Source organism: Homarus americanus, unplaced genomic scaffold (assembly GCF_018991925.1).
Source record: "Homarus americanus isolate GMGI-L3 unplaced genomic scaffold, GMGI_Hamer_2.0 scaffold53233, whole genome shotgun sequence".
NCBI lineage: Eukaryota > Metazoa > Arthropoda > Malacostraca > Decapoda > Nephropidae > Homarus > Homarus americanus.
Genome location: NW_024751660.1, coordinates 5,548,348 through 5,573,814, shown reverse-complemented (window position 1 = coordinate 5,573,814; position 25,467 = coordinate 5,548,348). Strand labels below are relative to the sequence as shown.

Here is a 25,467-nt window from a genome sequence, read left to right as displayed (position 1 = left end):
AGTATTACCTCCCTGTTTGATAGCTGCCTACTACAGGTACCTTGTAGTATATGGCAAACTGTCAGCTTATTTCCACTAGGGTCCTTTGTTGGATGGGTTTTTTTCCATGGATGTATTCAGTAAAATCAAAAGAGAAGTTAACATTGGTCAATTGACAGTCTCTAGCATACCTCAGGAACCAGACAGGGAATTACCTCACTCTTGTAGATCATGATGAGTAACAGACCAACCAGATATCAAAAGACCTACTAGTTTCATTGCCTGATTCACCTTCTTCTCACAATGACCCAAGAATTTAAGTTCATTTTCAACACTTTTAGATTCCTTTTCACATTCGATTACCAATTAGTTCTTCATCCATTAGGACTTAACCTCTATTGTGACAGAACATGCTGGATCTTGACCATTGATATCTTTACACATACCAGCGGTTCATAGTACACTAAATAACTTGGCATCACTGCAAACATTTGTGCCAGAAATTATCTGGGTCTGACATATCATTAAGCAGACCAAGCAATGGGCCAAATAGATTTCCCTGTGGTACTCAGCTTCTCTTTTGGGTACACATGGAAGTGATTTCATGCATTTATCACTACCTCGTTTTACTTGGTCATGTAAAAGTCTCGATCAACTTTAAGGACACTTTCCCAGATCCGACTCTTCCTTCAAATTTAGATTCTCCAAACCGAGAGGCAGGGAGGAGGGTTTTAGGTTTTAATTGAGACAGTCTTGTTGAGAAGGTTCTTAACAGCAGTAAATATGTTGAGTAAAAAAGGAGAGGGGCAGGAACATGAGACTCTCTCAAACATGTTGCCGGTTTGGAATTGTTGACCCGATATTTAACCAGCAGCAGGATTTTCTTGCGTTGAAGCAGAACCAACTTGAATTTTGGGATCTTTGCAGGCCTGATAAAAGACCTTAAATAGGCTGCCTCATAAATTTCAAGATAAAATTTAAATAAATCATAGTAATAATAATTCTAAATATAACACTTAAACAGTGACATATTTTCCATTTATTTGTCTTTGAAAACTTCTTTTAGCATCATTACAAATCATTATTCAGGGTCTTCTTTGTTCAGCTAGCAGCAGCACTTTTAAACAAACTTCACACCCATTGTCTTTTCTTTAACTTTTGGGCTCTAATACAATGATGAAGAACTTCCTGCTTACAATCTCTGGGGTCTCAACTGTAATCTTGGGATCCATGGTGAACCCTCTTTTTAGCTGCTTTGTTTGTTTTGTTAAAATTGGAATAAATGTAACTCAAACATCCAGTCTTGACAGAAAACCTCTTTGTTTTCTTTTGATCAATTATTTCGCCAAACATGCTTGGAGAAAAGTGCCCAGTATTACACAGCCTTGATGATCATTAATAACAAAACAACTTATAAACCTTTATTAAAAATCACTTACATAAACCATCCATATATCAGCCTAAATGTTTTACTGAAATAAAATTAAAATGATTATTATAGTGTAACAGCATTCACCAATAGACCTGTCATGACAGGACAAATGAACTAAAAGCCGAAGTCAGAGAGGAAAACATGGCCTGAAAATCAAAACCCTTCCATATCTATGGATCAGCTTTAGAACCTCCCTCTTCATCTTCTGAGCTATCATCAAACTTCTCTTACTTTCTGTGGAAAAATAGGTTCTGCTGTATAGGCTTTACCCTTTCTTGCAGGCTTCACTGACCATCCAACTCAGTCTGCTTTGAAAAAATTATCCTGCAACTTCCCAGTGGTAACATTCCTTTCTCATTTAGTTGTGAGAGTCTTAAAACCCCAATGGACTCTTCAAAGTCATGCTCTCATAAAATAATGAAATTTGGTACAAACTGATTCTGAACCTTTGCTTGAAAAGTTTTGAAAACAACCTTCTTCACTTATAAATGGGGTTTCCTACAGCAGTAATGGTTTTCTTTCATCATCATTATAATCTGTTGTTTTTACTATATATATAAATATTTCTTACCATTTGCTTGAAAGAATAAATTTAATTATGGGATCTTGGCGTAACTTAAGTCAACTATCATTAGGAGACATACTGCTGCCTGCTTAAATATTTTTTAAATTAATTACATTTAATAGGAACCCACACTACCTGAGCACAGACATATTTGCTTTCATTCACCCATAAACAAAAATACAGTACAGTACTTGTGAAGAAATAAATCCAGCATATATTTATCATCCTTATCAAATGGGGAAAACAACTGAGATAAACACAAACTACCGACTCACATATATAGGCAGGCTGAACTCCTGCTTATCTGATATGAACCGAAATTCTGGTAAATTTTCGATGAGACTGGAGGCCCGAACAAGATCCGTCCCTTTGTGGGTGAATATGACGCTGTCGTTGCTTATCCGTTATGTTTCACTCATTATGATACTGGATGTTGTCTTCAAGTTCCTCACTAGTTTCATCTCCAATAACCTGTCACCACTTAACACAAAGAGATAAACCACATTTTGTTACTGATTAATTATTTTGTTTTTTCTAATAAAACTTGAAACTATCTTATTTAGACAAAACAATCACATTTCTGAGGTCTGCTTATTCAAAATTTCTGGTTGGCTATTTGGATACAGTATACAAGTTAAAAAATGTACTTCATGTAATATCAATTTATGAAGCTTCGGTTTAAGAAAACCTAAATTACAATAAAAAAAAGTCCCTTAGTTGATTTTCTAAAAAAAAACAAGTTATAAATTTTTTCCCTATTTTTCATAAATTTTCCTAAATGCCGTAATAATGAAAATACTGTAGCTAAAATAAAGTAGCTTTTTTTTTTTTTTACTGCATCAAGTTTTATTTGTATGTCTGCTATACATCCATCAACCTCTCTGTAACACACTCACACACACAGAGTTTGCTGAGTTTCAGTCATTACTTACATGCCAGCTCCATACAGTTTCTATGAATTTATGAAGACCCAACCTCCAACCAACTTGGGATTATCAATTTTCTTAAAACCCCGCCTGCGAAGACAGAGAGCAATCTAATTTTAAAAGCTTCAAGGGCATTACAGTACAGTATTTTTTTATCTTACCCTGCCTAAGGCTTTCTCTAAAGTCTTCCAACCCTTTCAGTTCAGGCCAAGAAAACAGAAGACCATCAGTTGTTTCACCAAATGGGTTGAAATTAAAGCGGGAGTCCACATGGTCCTTAGCTGGGCCGGTACATCAACCACATCTGTGAACAAATAAATATGTTTATGTTAAACATATTCTTATTTTCTTTTCTAAATACATACAGTTAATATCACTAGAAGGTTTTGGACAGGCAACAGCTGGATAATTGACATTATCACTATCTAGTACCTGGCCAGACAGTTAAAATTTAGTTTGTTTATAAATGTGTAACCTCTCCATTAATCCCGGAATCCCCTCTCAGTATTCAGAAGTTTAAGAATATTAGTGTTATGGTGGGGCAAATAGCAGTAAATATTAAATGTTTTATTCCACACAATGGTGTTTCCAGAAGCACATGGGAAAGGTTGGTTTTATCAGTCCTTTGAACTTGAACACCAAGCATGTTATCCTGTTCTCCCCTGCACTCTAACTTATTTAATTTTTTGGTGAAAAAAAGGTGTAGTTTTATTTGTGTGCATAGTAATATTTCTTGTATGAACTAGAATGCTTTACTGTACAAAAATATAAATAAGAGGAGATGAGTGGCATGTAAGTGGGCGGCTAAGATATATTACACAGGAGTTCAGGTGCATTCCCATTTACATTAACCTATTTTTATAAAATCCAATAAAACCATATTATCAGCTGGATAATCTGGTCTGGATTTAAAAAATAAATAAATTCATGATCTAGGTGATCCTAAATATAACATTATATCTACATCATTTATTTTCTTCCTTCACTATGAATTCAGGTTTTATACATACAAAGTCATGCAAAAACATGCCAGAAATATGCCCACACACACACCCACATATATAAGTCTCAAGCATAAAAGCGTAAATTTTACTGCTGTTTAAACTTACAGTCTGAAGAGGGAATCTGTTTTCTATGTTTTTCTCTCCAAGAAGCTGATAATGTCATTCGCGAACTCTTAGCAGTCCACCCCCATACAAGAGTAACTCTGACATATCACGCTGAGAAATACCTGCGAATAATGTAGAAATTAAGATCTCAACTAATAAATACATATTTATCTATCAATCTATCATCTTTGTTTCCCTCCTATTTTGTGCTGGGTGAATAAAGGGTTAGAAAACCTTAAAGAATAGATTGCCCAGGATATGTATATAAAGTGCTGAGAGAACAAGTAAATACCCCACATATACTGTATACTGTGTGCTTTATGTCCTTACCTTCCATATAGTAACCTGAAGTACAACTTAAAATAGCCCACTGACTCAACATTTTCTTCTACATCATTTTTGTATCAAATAAAATTTTAGTCAAAGTCATAAATACCATCACTAAATTTTTATAAACATGATGTCTCTCTTTGAGAGATCCACTCACAGCGCGTTCATTAAAAAGAGGCGCATGTTCGATAGGCCCACTTGCATCAGTTTGAGCACTAGATGTCATCTTCGAGGATGACAACTAGGCGAATACTTGTGTAAGGTATTCTTCTGTGTATATATATGCAATAAATAATGTGATGTTTCAGCAGTTAATGTAGTTACCTTGTACAGTAATGGTCACCCACAAGATCACCAGGAAACAACTGCAGATCCAACCCCAGAATAGTAAACACAGTTACCAGTACATTTAGTATTTGTATTTTTCTTTATTTTCTGGCTTATTTAATATGTCTGATATAACTTGATCTTTAGAAATGACGACCACCTTTCCCCTAGCTTCAGGTCTCCATTATACTCGGGGTTTACTGTACACGTTGTGCCTAATAGCAACTCTGTGGGGATGTAGTTTATTTTCCTGCTTCTTCGACCAAACCCTTTATTTTAAAGATTAATATATTCGAGCTCTCCCTACTAATGGTCTTAAGCCTCACTCACCACATCAGGTGTTTACCACGTACTCTCAAGCTCATCATATTGAAACTCAAGGACTCAATTTGGCCCATATTACATCTCATAATGATAGAGATGTACAGTATCTCTCTTAGCCTTACAATAGGTTGAATACATATCAAGTTTTGATAAGTCAAGTGACAGTGGATCTATTCTAACCAATGCTAACACTTCTGTTTTGTATAACCAACTAGTTCTTTATTCTCTAAAGCAGCGGCTTCATAGGCAGGGTTGATCTCCATCCATCTTCGTAATACCAAGCAGTAATCAACACTTTCAGGATCTGCTACATCCTGCATCATCACAATCCTGGAAGAGCATAAAATTTTTTGTCAGAGAACTGACAATAAATTCCCTAATGGAATAGCTCTGGGTAAGCAAGTCCATTGAATTGTTTTGAAAGCAAAACATTTGTAGCTGTACAGGTACTGTAATTATATACTAGAAATCACATTTTAAAAAGATGAAACTTGTTTTAAAATATCCCCAATAAAATTCCTTTGAGTAGAGACTATTTCTTCTTTGAATCTGCCCTAACATAGTGTATGTGTTTCTACTATGGTGTTACAGGAACACATCAGCAGTCCATGTAATAATAAAAGCAGTATATGAGAATGTGACTAAGGACAAGAAATTCTACTTCAGACAATTCATAAAACATCAAACCTTGAAGGGTGTTGTGAGGGTCATGTGTGACAAAAGTTGCTACTTTTAAGGATGAGATAGAAACATCTCCAGGGGTGCAACATCTTAAGAATTGGTGAGGGCAATCCTTGAGGCATCCTGCAATGGTTAATACAGTACCATATTATTACACACACAAAACAAACAATCCAAATATTTAATTCACACACAAATAATATGCAGTAGTTTTAAACACTTTGGAGTCTTTACTTTGCATCAACAGATCTATATCAATCTGACTGATTCACTGACATGGAAGTTTGGATCATTCTCCACTGGAAACAACTTATCACAAATTCTGCATCACTTTTATTGCTGGCATCAACAATATACTGATTACTGTAGCTACTCCTAAAAAAAAGCTGGCTGGGCACATAAAAGCACAAAAATCAATGATGATGAAGTTTGTCCTTTCCATAATTTTAAGCTGGCAAAGGTTCATAACTCCAATTGAATATAGATGAAAACACTGAATCTTTGAACCTACATACCCACATTTCAATTCATACCACAAAAACATTCCCTAGTCACTAAATAAATGAACCAAAAGGTTATCAACATAGCCCAAAGATAAAGAGACAGACAGCAGATGCCCAATGATAAATTTACTTCATATTCACACAAAGAGACAATGGATATTCTTCAGTACCAAACGATTATACCTTAGGGATGTAAAAAGACTAATAGAAATATAAATTACAGATGACATTAAAAACAACAAAAGAAAAAAAAGATAGCCTGTAAAGGAATTCCAAAAGTCCCTGAAGTGTGAATTTTTGTTGGGTGGCAAACAAGATATATACACTCCACTAGTTTCGAGGTCATCAATGGGCCTATGTTATACAATTTTCTCTGTTTTTTCTTTAATCCTACTTATTTGTGTGTCACAGTACCCAGTAAAGCATACCATAGCACTAACACATTGTCATAATGAGGTCCAATGGCCTAAGGCTGAATTTATGCTGATGTCACGTTAATATTGGTATTGCTTTTCTTCCAACTTCGGTTTTGATGGCTAGGAATTTTCGCTAATCTGGAACACATCTGGTTCCAAGCTTCCTGGATTAGTGAGATCCAACCTGCACCAGTACAACACAAGTTATATCAACACACCTTTGGGGAACTCCAATTAAGTTTAGGAAAGGCACTTCCTCCAAGCTTCTTGATGGCATCTCTGATCTTTGTGCTGTACTCCTCCAACTTAGGACCCTGAAAATAAAGTTAGCAAGGATAGAAAAAATTGCCACAAAAGTATTTTGATAATTTACCCAGCATTAAATTCATGTACTACAGTCAACAACAAAAATTTCTGCACCTTTATGGCGTTATACATTATGACACACCGAACCAAGAATTCTGAACAACACTCATTTACGCAGGTGACGCCAGTTGATTTCTCTTTACTGTATTAACTATAAGTGACGCAATGCATCACACAACACGAAATACCAACCTTACCAAATTAACATGGCCTCGGTCAGTGATCGTTGCAGAGGCCATCAGACCAAGGGGTGCAGAACATTTTTTTGCTGACTGTACAGTATGCTTAGTTTAAAAGTGACTTTCTATGTAGTCTAAGTAACATGTATCTTCCCAACTTTGGCTGATGAATATTAAAACCTGGTGGATTATACTGAAAATGATTACATCTGGTCACTTGGTAAGCTTGACTTGATACAAGCTTCGAGTTCTTCAATGAATGATGGTTCAAACTAGTGGACTTATTATACTAATGAATTATCATTGGAGAAAGTAAGTAATTATGTGAATCAATGATGTAAATGGCTACCCCTTTCCAAAGCTTCAAAGGCCTGCCAACTGTTTATCAGATATGCAGAGGCATGGTTGGATAGCTCAACCTTTCTGTGATGTATTTACCAAAACTTGGGGAAATAGTTGTTTCTTAGATTATATAAGAGTTATAAGTTGCTCACAACACACTCTATATACCTCCACTTATCATATACTACTGGTGTCAAACTTGCAGTACCTAAGAGATCAACAAACAATTCTCAACAGTAAGACTTATCAAACAAAAGTTGTCACTCACTTGCACAACACAGCCTGATGTCTCACAGTGATCCCAGTCTTCAGTGTCTTCTTCCTCTTGTGTGTTCCTCTTATAGGTTGGCTCTGGCTGTGAACCTTCTGGGAGCACCAGAGTCCCATTATCTTGCATATAAGCCAGGACCTCTGGTGTTAAAGGCAGTAAAATGCTGAAAAAATGAATGCATCATGATTTTTTATCCTTCTACATTTCATAATTACAAACTACTGAACTTATGTACAGGTTCTCTATAAAACATTGGCAATGTATATTGAGGGAATGTAAAGCAAAAGATTGGATGGCACATGATAGAAGGACTGACCAAGAAGGTAGTGGAGGGACTGAGTGACAGGGGAGGAGGATGAGCCTGATCACTTGACCACTTGCATCTTATTACCTACCATACTTTTTACATCCATACTGATGCTTTTTCTTGACTGTTTGGTCACATTTCCAATAATACCACTTATATACCATAAACCAGACATTTAGGGTAAAAAATAAGATAAAAACTGTGAGTACCAATGGAGTAGACACACAGGCATTCAAAAGTGGCAGAGCCAACTGGCTGAAGAGTAATCAGTATACCTTACTCTAACTGTCCAAAAACACCTCTTGAAAAAATGGGGGGAGCATTTAATATTTACTGATAGTGGTATCACATTGAAATTTTGAACAGGTCTTTTAAATAAAAAAAAATTCTGGTACAAAATTCCAAAAACTGCCATAGGAATACAGGTTGGGCCCAGCTAATCTGGGACCCAATAGTCCGGTAGCTTTGATGGTTTGGGACGGTGCCATAGCTCACTTCTAGTGACTGTTGCCACTATTTTACCTTTAAACACTTATAATTTACCCCTATATATGCCTCCTAAGAGACCAGAAAGCAGTGAAAGAGGTTGTAATGCTGCAAAACATAAGTATGTGACAATAACTATTTTAGAAAACATGTTTATACTGAAGAAATTAGACAGTAATAGTACATTTTATGTATTATTTTGCCTCTTTTAACCTCGACTTCGATGGTTCGGAATTTTCGCTAATTCAGAACTGGTCTGGATCCAAACTTCCCGGATTAGTGAAGTCCAACCAGTATATATTTTTCCATAACATCATTGACATCTGAAATATAGACCGGGACACACCAAACAGAAACTGCTATTCTGCCGTGAGTAATGTCTGAGAACAACACTATCGTACCACCAGTTGTTGTTTGATTTTGTTCATTTTTTCCAAAGATGTTCTCATCATCATAGTATTTTAAAAGAGGTGACAACTTTTTGTTTTAATTATAAGTATTTATTTATATTTTTTAGTTTTTATCTATCTATGATCATACTGTAAATCACCTGTAGTGGGCAGAGCTTGAAAACTGGTGGAATTTCGGTGGTAAAACACAATGAAAAACTAATCATATGACTTTATAATGATGCCTCTACATGCTTTGTACACGAAGAAATTAATTATTTACCATAAATACTCCTCCAAAAAATCTGCCATTGTCGGCACGTGTTGTCAACTGCTGTTTGTTTACAACTGACCCACTTGGCCCCAGCGTGTTCTCACGTCCACAAAAAACGTAAAATTACACCATGAGGCTTCAACAAAGTTGCTTTCATTGGTACCAAATACTGTATGAAAATAAGTACTTTGTGTTTAATATGACATGGGGGCCTGGAGGTCAGTTTCTATTAGGCTCTAGTAAATGTTAACTCTTTTAAAATACATGTAGTTACTATAATGATAAGAACCCGTGAAAAAAAAAGTAATTATTTGGATGAAGGGAATTTTTGCATTTACACACCACACATTTCTACCACTAATCTATTATCATGTTCGAATAAGATGTCTAATTTTAAGATAATTTTCATCTATTACATTGCCGGCGGAAATGTATAATAAAGGAGAAAGAGTATCCAAAATTTTCTCTATTTTCTTCCATTAATCTTGCGCCATTATCGCCTACCTCACCTCCCACACTGCGTGTCTTCTTCATAAATCATCACGAGCATGCGTTCCCGTACACGTCACGTGGCCAATCAAAAGCGTTTTTGTTTTTGCAACCAATTAAAGTGATTTAGGGTTTAATTCACGGTATTTTTGGCCCAATCAAATTCGAGTTTAATTTGGGTCTCATATTTCGGAATTCAAATTCATTTCCGACCATGGAAGTCTGCGATGGGTGTCACTTAAATTATATGGAGCTAACTGCGAGTTTTGGGGAAAAAAAACTAAGAAACTATAGCATTTTTCCGATTGCATACTGTTCTTCCAACCTCATTAAAGTGTACTAAGAGCAAGACTGAATGTAAATATCGCACAGACCAACATACAGTATGTGGCGTTGTGTAAGAATCTCAGAATCCAAAGACAAACAAAAACCTGGCCAATAAGGTAAGAAATATGTGATTCCATCATATGGTGAGAGTCAGTTAGGTTAGGTTAGGTTTTTTTTTTCTAGTGGTTTTTTGGTGTATTTTGCCATGTTTTGGTTTTTTTGGAAAACGTCCAAAAAAAAAATCTATAAAAAACGGCTAATTTCCGCCAGAAATGAAGGTCATATTCGGTCTAAAACACACAAATACACTAGAAAAATATATTTTTTTACTTTCTAACAGAGTGTGGTGTGACAGTGAAAATTTACCCAAAACTGTGTCTAACCCCCAGTCATGTTAGCCCCCCCCCCCCAACAACTTGTGGTGGTAATGCTGCTTCATACTTCACCAATACCATACAAAAGACTACAATGTTGTCACTTCGATTTTATTATTCAGTATCATCCAAACAACATCTGAAAAAGTGGTGCAATTCCATACTCCTTGTGGTGCTAAATGTCTCCTCCACCTTTACCAAAATGGAGCAATAAAGCCTAAAACTGTTTAACAGTAGGTACTGATGTGGAGGTTTAATGCAGTCCCAAAACCAAGACAATGTCCTCAACTCACCTCTTAATGGTACATTTTTTGAACTTGTCATACCATGACGGAAAGCTACAGCTAAGAACGTCTTGTACTTTCATTGTAAATCGATTTTTGTCTAAACTTAACGGGCAGTGAGTCGTTGAGAGGGTGGAGGTGTAATGATCGGCCCCACACACGTCAGGGCTGAGGTGTTACTGAAGGACGAAAACTACCAGAAATAACACAACAGGAAGCGCCTCAATTAACATGACTGACCATGTTCTAATACTGCATTTCTTACTTATCTATTTACCTGAAGCTTCATATCATATTTTTTATTTTTTCTGAGGAAATATGTACAACATCGAAGCAATATGTAATACATAAACAGTCGTCCACATTTATACTGACGACTGCTATTATCCTTTTGTCTCCACAAATGAAATATAAATTTTGATAGGGAATTCCAGAGCACATAAAGAAATAAAAAACGTACTCTCATTACATGATTATGAAAAATAATTAAACGCTTCCTGTTGGTTTATTTTCGTAGTTCAGGAGGAATCAGAAAATCGTCTGTGTTTACGTCGCTCAATGCTGAAAATGGTTAAGGCTTTACTTATGACATACACTGTTGGCAGCTATCAAACAGGGAGGTACTGCCCCTGGGAAGATGTTGGAAGCATAATGTGTTGTCTAATGGTAGACCCTGCTGCCATATGGCATAACAATATTGTGACCAAGTCCCAGGTTGATGACCTGACTTTCTGCCTCATTTACACACAATTGCAGGGTCTTGTGGGGTATGAGATGTTTGTCTGTACTCAGGATGGAATGGAGAAAGGAAACTCACGATGTGCTCTCTATATACATGTTGTATTGGATGTACAATGCAGCTTGGTGCTGGGAAGGCAGCATGGTTACAAGCGTGATGTAGAGAGAGCTGGTTGGTGAGGACGCTCAGAGAAGGACAGCTTGTGGGTCGCCATGCTCGCCAGCGGGAGAGAGGACCGCCAGGCAGGCGAGGAGCGAGGACCGCCAGGCAGGCGGAGGTGTTGCTGGCTGGTTGGTGTAGGTAGAAAGAGAGACAGATCACCACGAGGTCAGGTCTTAAATAGCGGGGGTAGGCGTGGCTTAGCAGTTGACCCCCGCTCCGTGGTGTATGGCGGCGCTGGTTGACCTAGACCACGAGGCATACACTGGGAATTGGTGGGGTCGGCTAGGCAGCGACAAACAGCGTTTGTAGGGGAGAATTCCACTACAATACTCCCCCTTCCCTCCAGGCTGTGTAGGAGACTTGTTGTCTGCAGGGTTGCATAGCACATGTGAGGCAGAACGGGCGGTGCGTGCCTCATGTGAGACAACGGCGATGGCGTGGATGAGCCGGTCGCTGGATACAACTGTCTATATACACACTATCTGTGGGAGAAGAGAGGGAGAAAAAGGGTGTGTGGAGGCGTTGAATTTTGTTCTTCCCTCACGGCAGGTACAGAGTCGTCAGATGCGCCTGCTGGGGTGTGTGGGCCTGGGTCAGGAGCAGGGGCTGCGTCAGCAGAAGCGGATGAGGGCTCGTGACAGCAGCTGGGTCCACGACAGCAGCAGGGTGCAGGACATTAGCAGGGAGTACCTGGGGGAGAAAAGAGGGGTGTGTGTGTGTCCGCACTCAGGAACAGAGGCCGCATCAAGGGCGGCAGGGGTTACTGCTGGGCCGGGGTCGGCGTCTGAGGCAGGACGGGTGTGCTGGGGTCGGTAGGACGTGGTGCTTAGGGCAGGAAGAGGAGCTGGTGTCTGCTTAGAGTAGCAGAGCTGCTCTAGGGTGTCTAACCTGCGGTGTAGAGACAGTAGCTGTAGAGCCGATGAGAGCTGCTTCTGGGTGGATAAGCCAGTCTTCCATGTTGCTTGAAGACTGGGAGCGTGATCAGTTTCTCCTCCATCCTGTGTGAGTGCGAATCTCCGGGAGTCACCATTTGTGGGGTATGAGATGTTTGGTTCACACTCAGGATGGGATGGAGAAAGGAAACTCACAATGTGCTCTCTATATACATGTTGTATTGGATGTACAATGCAGCTTGGTGCTGGGAAGGCAGCATGGTTACAAGCGTGATGTAGAGAGAGCTGGTTGGTGAGGACGCTCAGAGAAGGACAGCTTGTGGGTCGCCATGCTCGCCAGCGGGAGAGAGGACCGCCAGGCAGGCGGAGGAGCGAGGGCCGCCAGGCAGGCGGAGGTGTTGCTGGCTGGTTGGTGTAGGTAGAAAGAGAGACAGATCACCACGAGGTCAGGTCTTAAATAGCGGGGGTAGGCGTGGCTTAGCAGTTGACCCCCGCTCCGTGGTGTATGGCGGCGCTGGTTGACCTAGACCACGAGGCATACACTGGGGAATTGGTGGGGTCGGCTAGGCAGCGACAAACAGCGTTTGTAGGGGAGAATTCCACTACAGTCTCAATTGTTTCTTTTACTTTGACAACACAACATATAGCGTTTCTCACTATTATCATTTTTTATTTTTATGGTCCTTTTATTATTATTATTATTATTATTATATTTTTATTTGATGTATATTTAAATTTTTAATAATACTAATAGTATTATTATTATATTTTCGCCCTCAGGCCCTGATGTGGGTCATTGACCTGTGCCCTGGTGGGCTTAATGATGTGATGATAGTCAATTTCAATTTCAATTGTTTAGATGATAGTCTTCGTTATCAGTTACACCAGTCTATTAGTTATGAACTTATGACTGTGGTATATTGTAACAAGGTTTATTCTTTTTTCAATCCGTGAATATGTTTCAAATTACAAATAGATATTAATTTCAAATACAGTATGAGCTAAAAAGGCATTTATGAAGGTCTATAGTATTATGTACAAGGTCTGTTTAACTGTAGCATGGTAGTTACGCTGGCATCACACAGGCCATTGTAAATCTGTGAGGCACACAGTCGATGCACTACTTTACACCTTTACAATAAGCTAAATTTCACAAAGTACTATTTTTACTTTTATCTTCTTCACCACTGATCAGCTTGTTAGCCGCTCGGGCGGTCAGTCACGTCTGTTACACACCGTTGGCAACAAACATATTATGCTTCCTCTACAAATGGAATCAATTACGATTACAAGTCCATGAATACAATTACACTTTCTTCAAAAGTCATGTAATCGATTACATTAAAAACTGTCAAGGACAGATCCAGGGGGGGGGGGGGTCCAGAGTCCCCCTTTTCACCAGAAAATTCCAATATTTTTTCTTTAATGCAATATTGTACTCTTTTTTTTTTACTTCCATTTATATTCTTCGCCACTGATCGGCTTGTTAGCCACTTGGGCGGTCGGTCACTTCTCTGATACGCACTGTTTGCAAATACCGGGCTTACACTGGCTCCCGAATATATCGGAACCTGCTCCAGTACTGGTCAAGTCTGGCCTTGAATGATCTCACACTCGGTGCTGTTACAACGCTCTCTGGCAGATTGTTCCAAAAGTTCACAACTCTTACTCTGAAAAAATTTGCCCTCACAGTTTTCTGGACTTGTGGCTTCTTCAACCTTGAGCTGTGGCCCCTTGTGGGGCGGACGTCTGCCAGCTCCAGGTATGTGCATTCGACTAAGTGATGCCCCCTGAGATGTTTATACACTTCGATTAGGTCGCCTCTCACCCGTCTATTATAAGCTAGGTAGTTGCAGGTGCTCCAATCTCTCTAGGTAATCGAGGTTCTGTAGAATAGGCACCCGGCTAGTGGCTCTCCTAATGGACATTTTAAATAAATTGACAATCTCTATCATACCTCAGGGACCAAAAGGGGTGACACTACTCCAGACGGGGAAGGCACCTACTAGTTTCATTGCCTGATTCACCCTCTCACTATTTACTATTGACTGAAGAATATCTCCTAATATCAAGTGCACTTGGCTTCAAAATGTCCATGATATTAGTCAGATTTTTAAAAAAATTGGGAGGGCTTACAGCGACCCAGCTAGGTGGGTCGCTGCACTTGCCATGTTCCTCCACCTGCAGTACAACTTCTTGGACCCACCCCTTTTGATATTCCTGACTGTAATAATGATTCCTACAATTCCAGATTACATAAATAAAAGATCTAAATATATAATCACTGAATTCAATAGCTCACCACTATGGTCACCTGCAGGTAAACAAATGTATCCCAAGAAAATAAAAACTTGCATGACAAGGTTCACTTGTGTGGGGGGAAAATATCAATGGCAACTGTTCCCTGAAGTTGACTGGGACTCAGAATCTGATGGAAAGTAAAAAACAGTTTATTTCAAATATTTTTATATTTTAAGGTCAATTTTGACCAAAATGTGAAGAATTTGTACAGTTTCGTAAAATCTTAATTTAAAATCACATGGCTGACTGACATCTGATGCAATCACGCCCTGATCTTAACACAATAATTTCTAACCATAAATCTTGTTGAAAAGATGATCATTGGAGTTCTATATTCAATTGATAAAAGTAACTTTATTAACAATAATAATATTTATCATTAATGAACAACTACTGTATCTAGATTTGTGTAACTTTCCAGAATTACTTGTAATAACATTATTAAACTATATTTTTCTCATACAAAGGTTCATTCAAAAGGATCCTCTCAAAACCAAGGCGCTCCAGGTTGATGGTGCGGTACTCCCCAAGTAAGATGCATTCCATGATAGCTCGGCCCACACCTGCTGCTTGTTGGATACCTGTCAAATTATACTGCATTAGAGGCGGTTTGATAATCCCTCACAAAAGGAAATATTTATTAAAATGTCTTTGAGACAGTTCCTTCAGTGATTCTTTTATGAGGCAGAGCTACAAAATGTGTACAGTGTAGGTAATCACCTTTCCAGAAAGCAAATATAGAGTATCCCTCAATAACTCTGCATTTGATAACTTGGAATTTCATATAACTCAGCAGAGATATGGTCTCGGAATGTATTATAGTACAACTCGGGAAATGGAGAGATATACAAAATTATCTAAGAAAATCTCAGCATATCTGGCCACCTGCATCACCTACCATGCATCTATATATCACCTATGATGCTTCATTCTTCGCCTGCAGTGTTGGTAAGTCTTACTTTTTTACATTAAGTAATTACGTGTACACATACAAAGTACAGGTATATGGGTCGATAATTTTTTATCCTTGTATTTTTGTAGGAGGGGGAAGTGCCTCGATAAGTCAGAATTTGGAATAACTCGGCAAGGCCGGAGCCCCATATGACTTGGGTAACTTCTTGAGTACAGTGACTTAATCCCTTGAGTTCTTTTTCCCATTTCATTGAAGATGATGGCATTGTACTCAAGGGGTGAAGCCACCATAATACAACGATTGTACTCAAGGTGTTAAGAAAAAGAGTTAGACTTCTTTAATGTCAGTGATTGAAAATCTAATGGTTTTTTTGGCATCTTTTGTGTGTGCCCATATCAACTCTCTATCTTCCCAAATAAGACATAACCTATTGAATGTAAAATACTGTTACATAGTTTCCAGTACAGGGTATTTGACCAATGGGTGATGTGTTTGTGTGTGTTTCCTTTCTCTGATCACAATATTGCCTTAATCTTCACCAATTCATTAATCAAGGGGTAATATCTGCCTACAATAAAAGCTCTTGACGCATGTTGTGACTTCTGTTCAAAATCTAAAATCAAACATAACTTTAAAATTTAGGCAATTTTCTCCCAGTTCCTGTATGTCTCTGAATCACTTTCTCTCAGCTCCCATAAGTCTCTGAATCATTCTCCCTCTCTCAGCTCCCACAATATGATATGGTATGCTCAAGACCCTTCTCTCCTACTTCCCATATGAGAATGATTGGAATACTATTCACCACCAAGCCCTATACATCTTCATCACTTTACCCACAACCTTACCATGACCACTGAAGCCTGTAGCAATGAACATATTGGAGACAAGTGGATGGAGTCCAATGATGCCATTCTGGTCGAAGGTATTATAATCATAGTAACCAGCCCACGAGGTATGAAGCTGTCAATGATAAAGGAAAAAACTTATTATATGCAAGACTGAAAAATTTACTTAAACAAATTTTCACACTTAGCAAAGAAGACACCGAGGCAGATCTAATTTACTAGATTTTAATTATTATTTTTTAATCCAGGCCATACAACTGAAAGCTAGATAAAACAATAAACTTTAAATTCCAAGAGGGACCACCTGAATTGTGGTAGGCACTATACCCAAATATGCATAATAATCTCAGCTAATAAAGAAGTATCCCTCTGAGACATTTGGATAAGGCTAAATATCCAATAAACTGACCATAATATTCCCAAACTCCTTAAATCCCCTAGGCTCATGACTTAATGGAAGAGGACAAACCCTACACCTGCATGCAACTGAGAATGACCAAGGAATGAACTAGCTGAATCTAAGAATGGAGTGACCCAAACTTTTAATTCTGGCTCAATTAGTCTTATATGAAATGAATATTGACCTTCTAAATAACTGATAATTTGTAAGTAAAGTAGATAAAGCAGCTTTCAATAAGAGACAGAGCAAATTAATGATATATCATCAAATAACAAGTGAAATGTGAGGCTTGTTACATGCCAACAAGAAAATGAAGAGTAAGAGATGAAACCCTTATTTACTCTGTTGGGTTTTATTTTTGTATAGCCCTGGAGCTGTTCCTTTGTGTGGAGTATTTTCACACACTGATGGAAGGAACAATCCAGGTTAAGGGAAAAAGGAACGACAGGGAGCTCTCTTTTAAAATAATCCTACACAATGCACCAGCTAATATGCACACTAAAGGCTTCTTCCATGTTTATTGTTGAAAAGCAAAAGAGAATACTGTACAATCATTCCTATATGGAAATATTATGTAAAGGCCTAATCAATCCTGAGGTTTGAATTACCATGAGTCTCTTCATAAATGATCTTAGAATATTTAATACTGCCAACACCACTTGAACCAACAGAAATGTTTGGATAACACAATCCCACAATGAGAGCCAAGACCTTACCAATAAACATCTTAAAATGCTAAGTTGGTTCTTAAACTCCCCATGAAAACCCACTAAAACCATCAGCCTAGATTATAATTTTGTGGAGTGAATATCCATGAATCCAGGCAAGAGAGTTCTCCCAGAATATCACATCTTCATTTGGTCATTTACAAATATAAACACTTTTAAAACTATGCAAGTGCTCCCATGTCTTAGTGCAAACCATGACCTCTAATGTCTCACTGTGAATAATGGTTGTTAAGGCACAGTGACTTCATTTCTCATTACCATGTCCAAAGGCTTTACTGAAGAACTTCAGTGCACATATTCAAAGACAAATCTGAACTGGCCCAAAATAGAAAAAAGTCTATTCTAATACATCAATACTACACGAACAGGTAACACGTCATCTGTGAATTACATACCTTTAGATTTTCAAAAGAAGGAACACGATTGGCTATTGTTGGCCATACTTCATCTTCAAAAAACTTTTCATCAACTTTCAGGTCATCAACTGGTGGTTCATTATCTTCATGTGGGGACTGTCCACAGAGGTAGTTGCCGCCTAGACCCTCACGCCGGAAGTAAGTACCATTAGGATCAATCACCAATGGGCTGTTTAGTCCAGGACCATCTGGTGCATGGACACAATATACATATCTTTTCCTGGAGGAGTACCAATAACATGACTTCTGGTTAAAGAAATATAACCTATACTGTATTAGATAAATTATATACAACATCAGACAAAACTTGTTTTGTATATAATGAGTTTGCTTTATGATTGTTCATATAATTTTAACAATTCAATATTTACAATTTATTGAACATACCTCGGCTCTACAGGTATTGGGGCGGCCATTACACCATCTCCCTTCCCAATACCCACAAGGCGACCTATTTCACCCGACCACGCTCCTGCCGCTAACACTAATATTGCAAAATGAATATTGCGCTTTTCTCCATTTGCAAGTGTAATCTGTATCCAAAATATAATACATGTCAGTTATTATACTTATATAAGACTGATGTATATATTGACCATTATTTTTAACCTAATACCTGTATATAATACTGTACAGCAAATCACTCTGGATCACCATAAAAATACATATCATGGTGACAGAGAGTAAAGAAATGATGCTCTGGAGTGATTAAGGTATTTGACAGGTACCTTCACTTAACAGTGGTTTTCTTCATTTGTTCTGTAAGTTATATGAGCAGCGGTAGGAAACATCTCTACCGTGCTGCCTCTTCCCCGTCACCTTACCAAGTTGTGGTGTGACCTGGGGAGAAGAGAACTGCTACCAGCACCCGGTATCATACTGTTAATACACAATGCACAGGAAATAGTGCTCAACCCTTTATCACTGACAACCATTAACAGCAGACAGTGTACTGGTATGCTAAACATTTTAATTCACAACTTTGAGCCGCTCCCTAATCTCAAATCTGTACGAAACTAAGGCTAATTATTTTAAGTCAATGATTTGACTCTACGAGATACCGGAACCTTGATAATCAGGAACAGTATTGTATACTTTTCTAGTGTTTAGCGTCCAGTAAACCCCTGTTATTTGTGGGGGTTAGGTTCCAAGGAATGGCGCAAATAGGCAAAATCAAGAATAGCAACTTATACTACCTTAGTGCGGCAACACTTATCCCCTCTTTTAACTTATCTAATAATTCAACTTTCTTTGTCATGGTCATCACTGACTTCTGCCTTTTACATTTCACTCCACTAGCATCAATAGCACTGGCACTAGGCAGTTTTTTATGGGAAGCTAATCCCCTTTGTACCTTCTATGAGACTAAGAGATTCTGTCCTGTGATTCTGGTTCCAATCGATCGAGTTGTTCAGGAATTGATGGACTCAATAAAAGGTGTAACACTGGCATTATAATTCTAAGGATAAGCTATCCCCTGTAATTTGATATTGAATAACTGTTCATATGCTAAACAAAGGTGACTAAAACTTCTCCATACAAAGTAGCAACAAGGGTTGACTAATTGGTAAATATGCATGAAAAAATGTTTTCTAATTAAACCAAACTGTTGGTCAATACTGTACTGTCCTGATATTCACAGAGTTGACCGATGCACCTAAAATAATATGCTATGGCTTTTAAAATCTCTGTCAATTTTATTTTATATCTTATAAGAGGAAACTGTCGATGTACTCACCTCAGCCTTTCGAAGATTTTTGACGTTTGATCTGTAATCTGTTTCTAAAATTGCATCATCAAGGATCTGACTCTCCAACCCAGTAACCCTTCCATTAACATACTGGGTACCAAGAGAGACAGCCTTACGTCGTAAACTGAATAAGAGGCTCCACGGGTCAAACCTAGGATAAGAGTGATAGTGGTAAAAATGAATGACCGATTCGGAATTCCCCTTTCATGCAAATCATTAACATCATGGTAAATATGTGCAGGTCAGATGAGACAGAATAGAAGGACAGTCAGTTCTGAGAAACTTGGGAAATTCTACACTCAGATTAGGACCAAGAACCCAAGATTCTAAAAGAAGAACCCAGCATCTCTTATGCAAGTGATTCCCTTCTTTCTAAGGGTCTCTAAAGAAAATCACCAAAATCTTGTTAAAAATCCAAGAGCTCTTTTCAGACCTTGAACCAGAAAAATGTTATACAATATCCTAAAATGAAAGTGAGGAATTTCCTAAGCCTCTTATGCACAGGAATATTCAGATACTTCCTATATGCACTTCAAAGCTTTAGAGGTTTACAAAAAAAATTTCAATCGATTCCAGCTTCTAAACTTAAAATCTGGGATGAAAAAATCCAGCCATATGAGGTCTACAATAACACTCCAATTTCCTGATGCTCTCCAGACACACGAAAGAGCCTCAGCATAAGGTGGCTTGGCCTTTATTGCTGAATTATATCTTTATGTAACACCGGAGATGTATACCATATTTTTTAGCATATAAGGCGCACTGTTTTGTCTGAAAAATGGCAAAAAAAATCAGCTTGCGTCCTGTATGTGAAGTTGCGGTCTCCCGTAAGCTAATGAATCCCCCAGTTGCTGTCTTCAGCTGGCTAAATTCTACCCAACCTAACTCCAGAGCTAAAAATATGTTATTGCTTCTAACACATTACAGTGTTATTATTTTTATTAATAAAAAAATATATATATATTGTAAACATAAAAGCTCAATTTATAACTACTGTACTGATGATGATAACTTGAGACGATTAACATCTGTACTGCAAACACCCAACTCTTCAGAGGTAGCTAAGCAAAAACCATTTCTGAACTCTTACAAGCATTACAATCTATTAATGCCATACGTATAACATTAATTTTTAAATCTACATGATACAAATGAAGATTTACAGATAACTTTCTCTTCACATTTGCATCTGTTAATTTTAAGTAAGAAAAACAGTATGGTACAGATACTGTACTGTACTTCTATTTTGCTTACCACCCTTCATTTTCCAAGCCCAAGACTCCTCCTTCAACACCGTCTGTATTCAGCCACGGGAACTTATCCTTGAGCTGCGCCGCTGACATGAAATCCACCTTGGCACCCAAGTCTCTGCAAATGTGAGAGAATCTTAAGAAAAGCTCAATAAGCAGCAATGAAGTAATTCTTTGGAAACATGATTTTCTGAAAGTAACAGAGTTAATTTACCCTAATTCAATCTTAAACACTGAACACTTAATAACTTGTGTAGGGGGTCCCCTCTCTGCTGAATCAAATCACCTGGCATTAACCAAACAAAGTATTAAAAGTGGTGTCCCCATAGTGAAGGGGCTAATAAGTACCTACCTCTGTAATGTATAATTTTCCTCCAGCTGGTGTACCCCGGCCTCTGATGCCAGTGTCAGGTAACCATGGGGATTGAACTGCATATCAGGAGGATCCATCCCCTCTACTCCTAGAAGCTGGGGAGCCTTCCTCAAGAACTCCATCCCATACATTGACAGTTGGATATTTTCTGGCACACTGAACTGTTGCCGGATGCCACCCACTGAGAGGACAGTAGACGCTCTTGTATACTAAGGAGAGAATGAAAAACATTGCCTTCATCTTTAGATAATCAACTACAAACACCATCAATTTAACAAGCTGTCAGCCTGAAACTCTACTGTTATTCATGATGCACTAGCAGCCTATCGTTTATCTGCTGTCTGTATTGTAAAAGTCATTTCACAAGTTTAATTTTTGTTTTATATACAGTGCAGTACAGTACAATGAAAAAAAAATCATGTCATCAATACAGTACAACCTAGGCTGTCTGCTTAATTTAACTCAATAAATTTGTAATGTACAGCAAAACAAAAAACTATCACTGTCTAGACATAGGAGGTGGGTAGGTTATGGCATGCTAGAGGTACCAGTGAGGGAGGGGAGCAGATTTTTTTTCACTTAAACTATACATATTAAATCCTGCTTAATCCACAAAGTTTAGGCCCACAGACTGTAAGTACGGTTATACAGTCTCGTGGAGGAGACGACTAACACCAGAAATAGGTATCCTATTTCGTTCACTTTTCCACAAATGTTATTTGGATGAATGTAAAAAAAAAGACAACTTTTTCCATAAATTTTAAGTTTTTTGGGTTTTCTTTATCTACAATCATATATCACCTATAGTGGGCAGGGTATGTGCAGGATTACCTCATTATTCACAACCTCGCTAATCCATAATTTATATTTTAACACCCATATTCGATATTCACAAATCATATCCCATTTATTCGCAAATAAAAATTATGATAACCTACAGTAATATTTCAAACCGAGTAGGCTAGCCATAGCTATCTTACTCTACTGTAAAGCCCACTTCATACGAGCGTGCGAAGACCTGCGAGGTTTAGAAATTATTGAAGTTCAATGGGAGCGCTCGCATGGAACACGCGTGTGAAAATTCAAGTGTAAGAGACGCTCACCCCACACACATAACTGTACTTTCCAACCGTGGTGTGAAAAATTATGTCAAGCATTCTAGAATTCTTCATGTGGCAATGGTAAATGCTAGTTTAAATGTTTACACTGCTTTACAAATGTCGTACATACACACACTTTCATTCACTCATGTACACATGCTCGCTCACTCACTCATCATGTTCTTTGGTATTGTTTTTATGGTACTATTGTACTTATTTTATTGCATTATATGGCGTACACCTGTACACAGTATAAAAAAATATGTTGCTATTAAATAAGAAATATGAAGAGCATAAGTGTGTATATTTGTGAAGTGAATGTATGTGTGGAGTCTGTGGACTTGGCATGTTGTCAAGTTAGACTGCTTGGAGTTACATCCCCCTTGCTCTCCCCTTACCAGGCCAAGCACTGATATTTTTATTTTTCAACTCTTATTTGGGGGAAGATATATGTAATTTTATTAAAAACAATTAACGTTACATGCACACACAATTGTTCATAAAGAATGTGATAAAAATAAAAGAAATAATAAGGTAAAAAACATTTCTTACACGCACAATACAGGAAGTTAGCGCACGGATTGTAGGAGGAAGAGGAGGGAGCACTGTTGGGGATCTCAGCCAGTCCAGTCCCGCATGTAGTGAAACTACTGTATTGCCAACTGGCAATGTGGTATTTTTTCTTTTATTTTGTTTAATATTACAATTATACAATGGGGTCAGGGACCTCAAAAAGCTACCGTTAAGTAAGCGATCGTATACCGATATTAATAACTAATGGGAAAAATAAAGGTTCTGTTCCTGAGACCCCAAAGAGCCCAAATATCTTTTATATCCTGCTGCTATAATGTTTAAACCATGTCTAAATAACTCAATGAGTTTATAAACAAAACCAATAAATTTATACAAAATAGAGATTTAATCTTATTTACCTTATATGATATGTATGTATAGTGTAGTAAGTTGCGATCCCCCAGCTGTTACTACAAGTACTATAGCAGCTGAGGGATCACCAAGGTTATTTCATATCACATTTTCACAGTGACACTGCAGGAATAGCACTGTGTGTAATAAATAATAATAATAATAATAATAATAATAATAATAATAATAATAATAATAATAATATCAATAATAATTAATAATAATAATAATTATTAATGGTTTACTGAAAGAACATGGCAACCAGTAGGCTGAAAATATACAATACATAATTGAGGAATGGATCACTTGATTGACAAATAATATACAAGTAACAAAGGTGATATAAATATGATACTGTATATAATAACAAGATGGGGAGGTCATATTACAGAGTACAGTATTTCAACATACAGTAGTAACAATGCAAAAAAGTAAGTGTGTGTGTGTGTGTTGAAATTTGGTTAGAATAGGAACATTCTGAAAAAAATGCTTTTTATTGATAAGATAAACCAACCTAACCTACCCAAACTTGAGCTTTACCTAAACATGCAGGGTAAAACATGGTGAAAAACTGATCATATGACACTAAAATGATGGTTCCACATGCTTTGTACACGAAGAAATTAATTTACCGTAAATACTCCTCTGAAAAGCTGCCGTTGTTGTTGTGTGCTCTGTTTACAACTGACCCACTTGGCCCGAGCATACTCTCATGTTCACAAAAAATTTAAAATTACACCATGACGCTTCAATAAACTTGCTTTTATTGGTACAAGATATCAAAACAAGTACTTTCTGTTTAATATGGCTGAGGGTCCAGGATGTGGAACCCCAGGCTAGGAAGTTAGGTAGGTTTCTTTGGTTGGTTAGGTCAGGTTCCATTAGGTTCTAGTAAATGTTGTGGTTAATATTGACGAGTGACCCGCTGATGAGCTATTTGTTTTGGTGTTTATTTTCTTACTCTATTTTCATCAGCAAGTACTGACATGATAATCATTTCTTGTGCAAATGCTTCATTTGGTAGATAATTAGGTGCCTAAGGTGCTCACTAATTTGTCTTCTTGACGGTAATACGTCAGTTTTATGTTAAGGTTGGGTTGGGTAAGAAAAATAGCACAAACTACAACACTGTCCTCTATAAATCAATAATTACCAATGTTGCCTCTTTTAAAATACTTACTAAAATGATTTAAACATTTGTGGGAAAAATGAACGAAATTGAACAATTCCTCCTGGTGGTAGTGGTGTTCCCAAACATTACCAAATGTTCACCTAACAATTAATACTTACAGTAGGATCCTCCTCCACCACCACAACATTCAGTCCTTGGAGAGCTCGTTCCTTCAGGTGATAAGCAATGGATGACCCCATAACTCCCCCGCCCACCACCAGCACGTCACAGTGAGAAGGCCATACCTCCCCCAGTCTGTCCTGGGGCTCAGGTCTGGGGTCTCCTCCATCTAGGGTCTTTCCTGTGGTTGGGAATCTGGACTGTACACCAAAGAAGAAGCCCTTCACATCATCACTCAATATTCCAATTGTTCTCTGTAATGGATTAGCGTATTTATGCCTTCGAAAATTTTGGTTTTTGTTGTCTTGTGAGTTTGGTGGGTCATCATGACGGTCACTACAAGTTGTGCTGCTGGAAGACAACCCTCGCCTGCTCACATCACTGTACTCAAACACTGACTTCACCTGGGAGTAACTCACTCCTGTCCACTGTTCTCCCAGGCGCCTTAAGGATGTTCTGGTGATGCAATACATTGATGTGTGGCCAGACTACACACACACACACAACCTCAAACCCTCACGTGTGTTCCCCTGACTGTAGTGCAGACGATAACAATGTTAACACCGGACTATTAACCTATTATTCCAGACTGACATCAAGGAAAGGGAAGGCTGAAGGCTGTGAAGAGCAAAATATCTAATCAGACAGCCGACACACCAGCAATCCATTGTCATCTCCCCGATAAGCATTAAACTAATATGT

At 38.0% G+C, this 25,467-nt stretch overlaps 2 protein-coding genes across 2 annotated transcripts; both read right to left on the bottom strand.

Annotated features, from left to right (window-relative positions):
- Positions 1-5,711: 5,711 nt before the first annotated feature.
- LOC121854796 (cell division cycle protein 123 homolog) lies at positions 5,712-10,875 on the bottom strand. The gene is made up of 4 exons (XM_042349582.1): positions 10,690-10,875; positions 7,748-7,913; positions 6,811-6,906; positions 5,712-5,796 (listed from the first exon to the last, which is right to left on the bottom strand). Exons 1-4 carry the CDS (start codon positions 10,761-10,763, stop codon positions 5,764-5,766), a joined length of 369 nt encoding a protein of 122 aa, XP_042205516.1. The 5' UTR covers positions 10,764-10,875; the 3' UTR covers positions 5,712-5,763.
- Positions 10,876-14,923: 4,048 nt separating this feature from the next.
- Positions 14,924-25,387, bottom strand: LOC121854818 (FAD-dependent oxidoreductase domain-containing protein 1-like). The gene is made up of 8 exons (XM_042349620.1): positions 24,765-25,387; positions 21,430-21,659; positions 21,082-21,195; positions 19,816-19,978; positions 18,465-18,610; positions 18,057-18,297; positions 16,534-16,648; positions 14,924-15,356 (listed from the first exon to the last, which is right to left on the bottom strand). The coding sequence occupies exons 1-8, from the start codon at positions 25,236-25,238 to the stop codon at positions 15,217-15,219; spliced, it is 1,623 nt and encodes a 540-aa protein (XP_042205554.1). The 5' UTR covers positions 25,239-25,387; the 3' UTR covers positions 14,924-15,216.
- Positions 25,388-25,467: the final 80 nt, after the last annotated feature.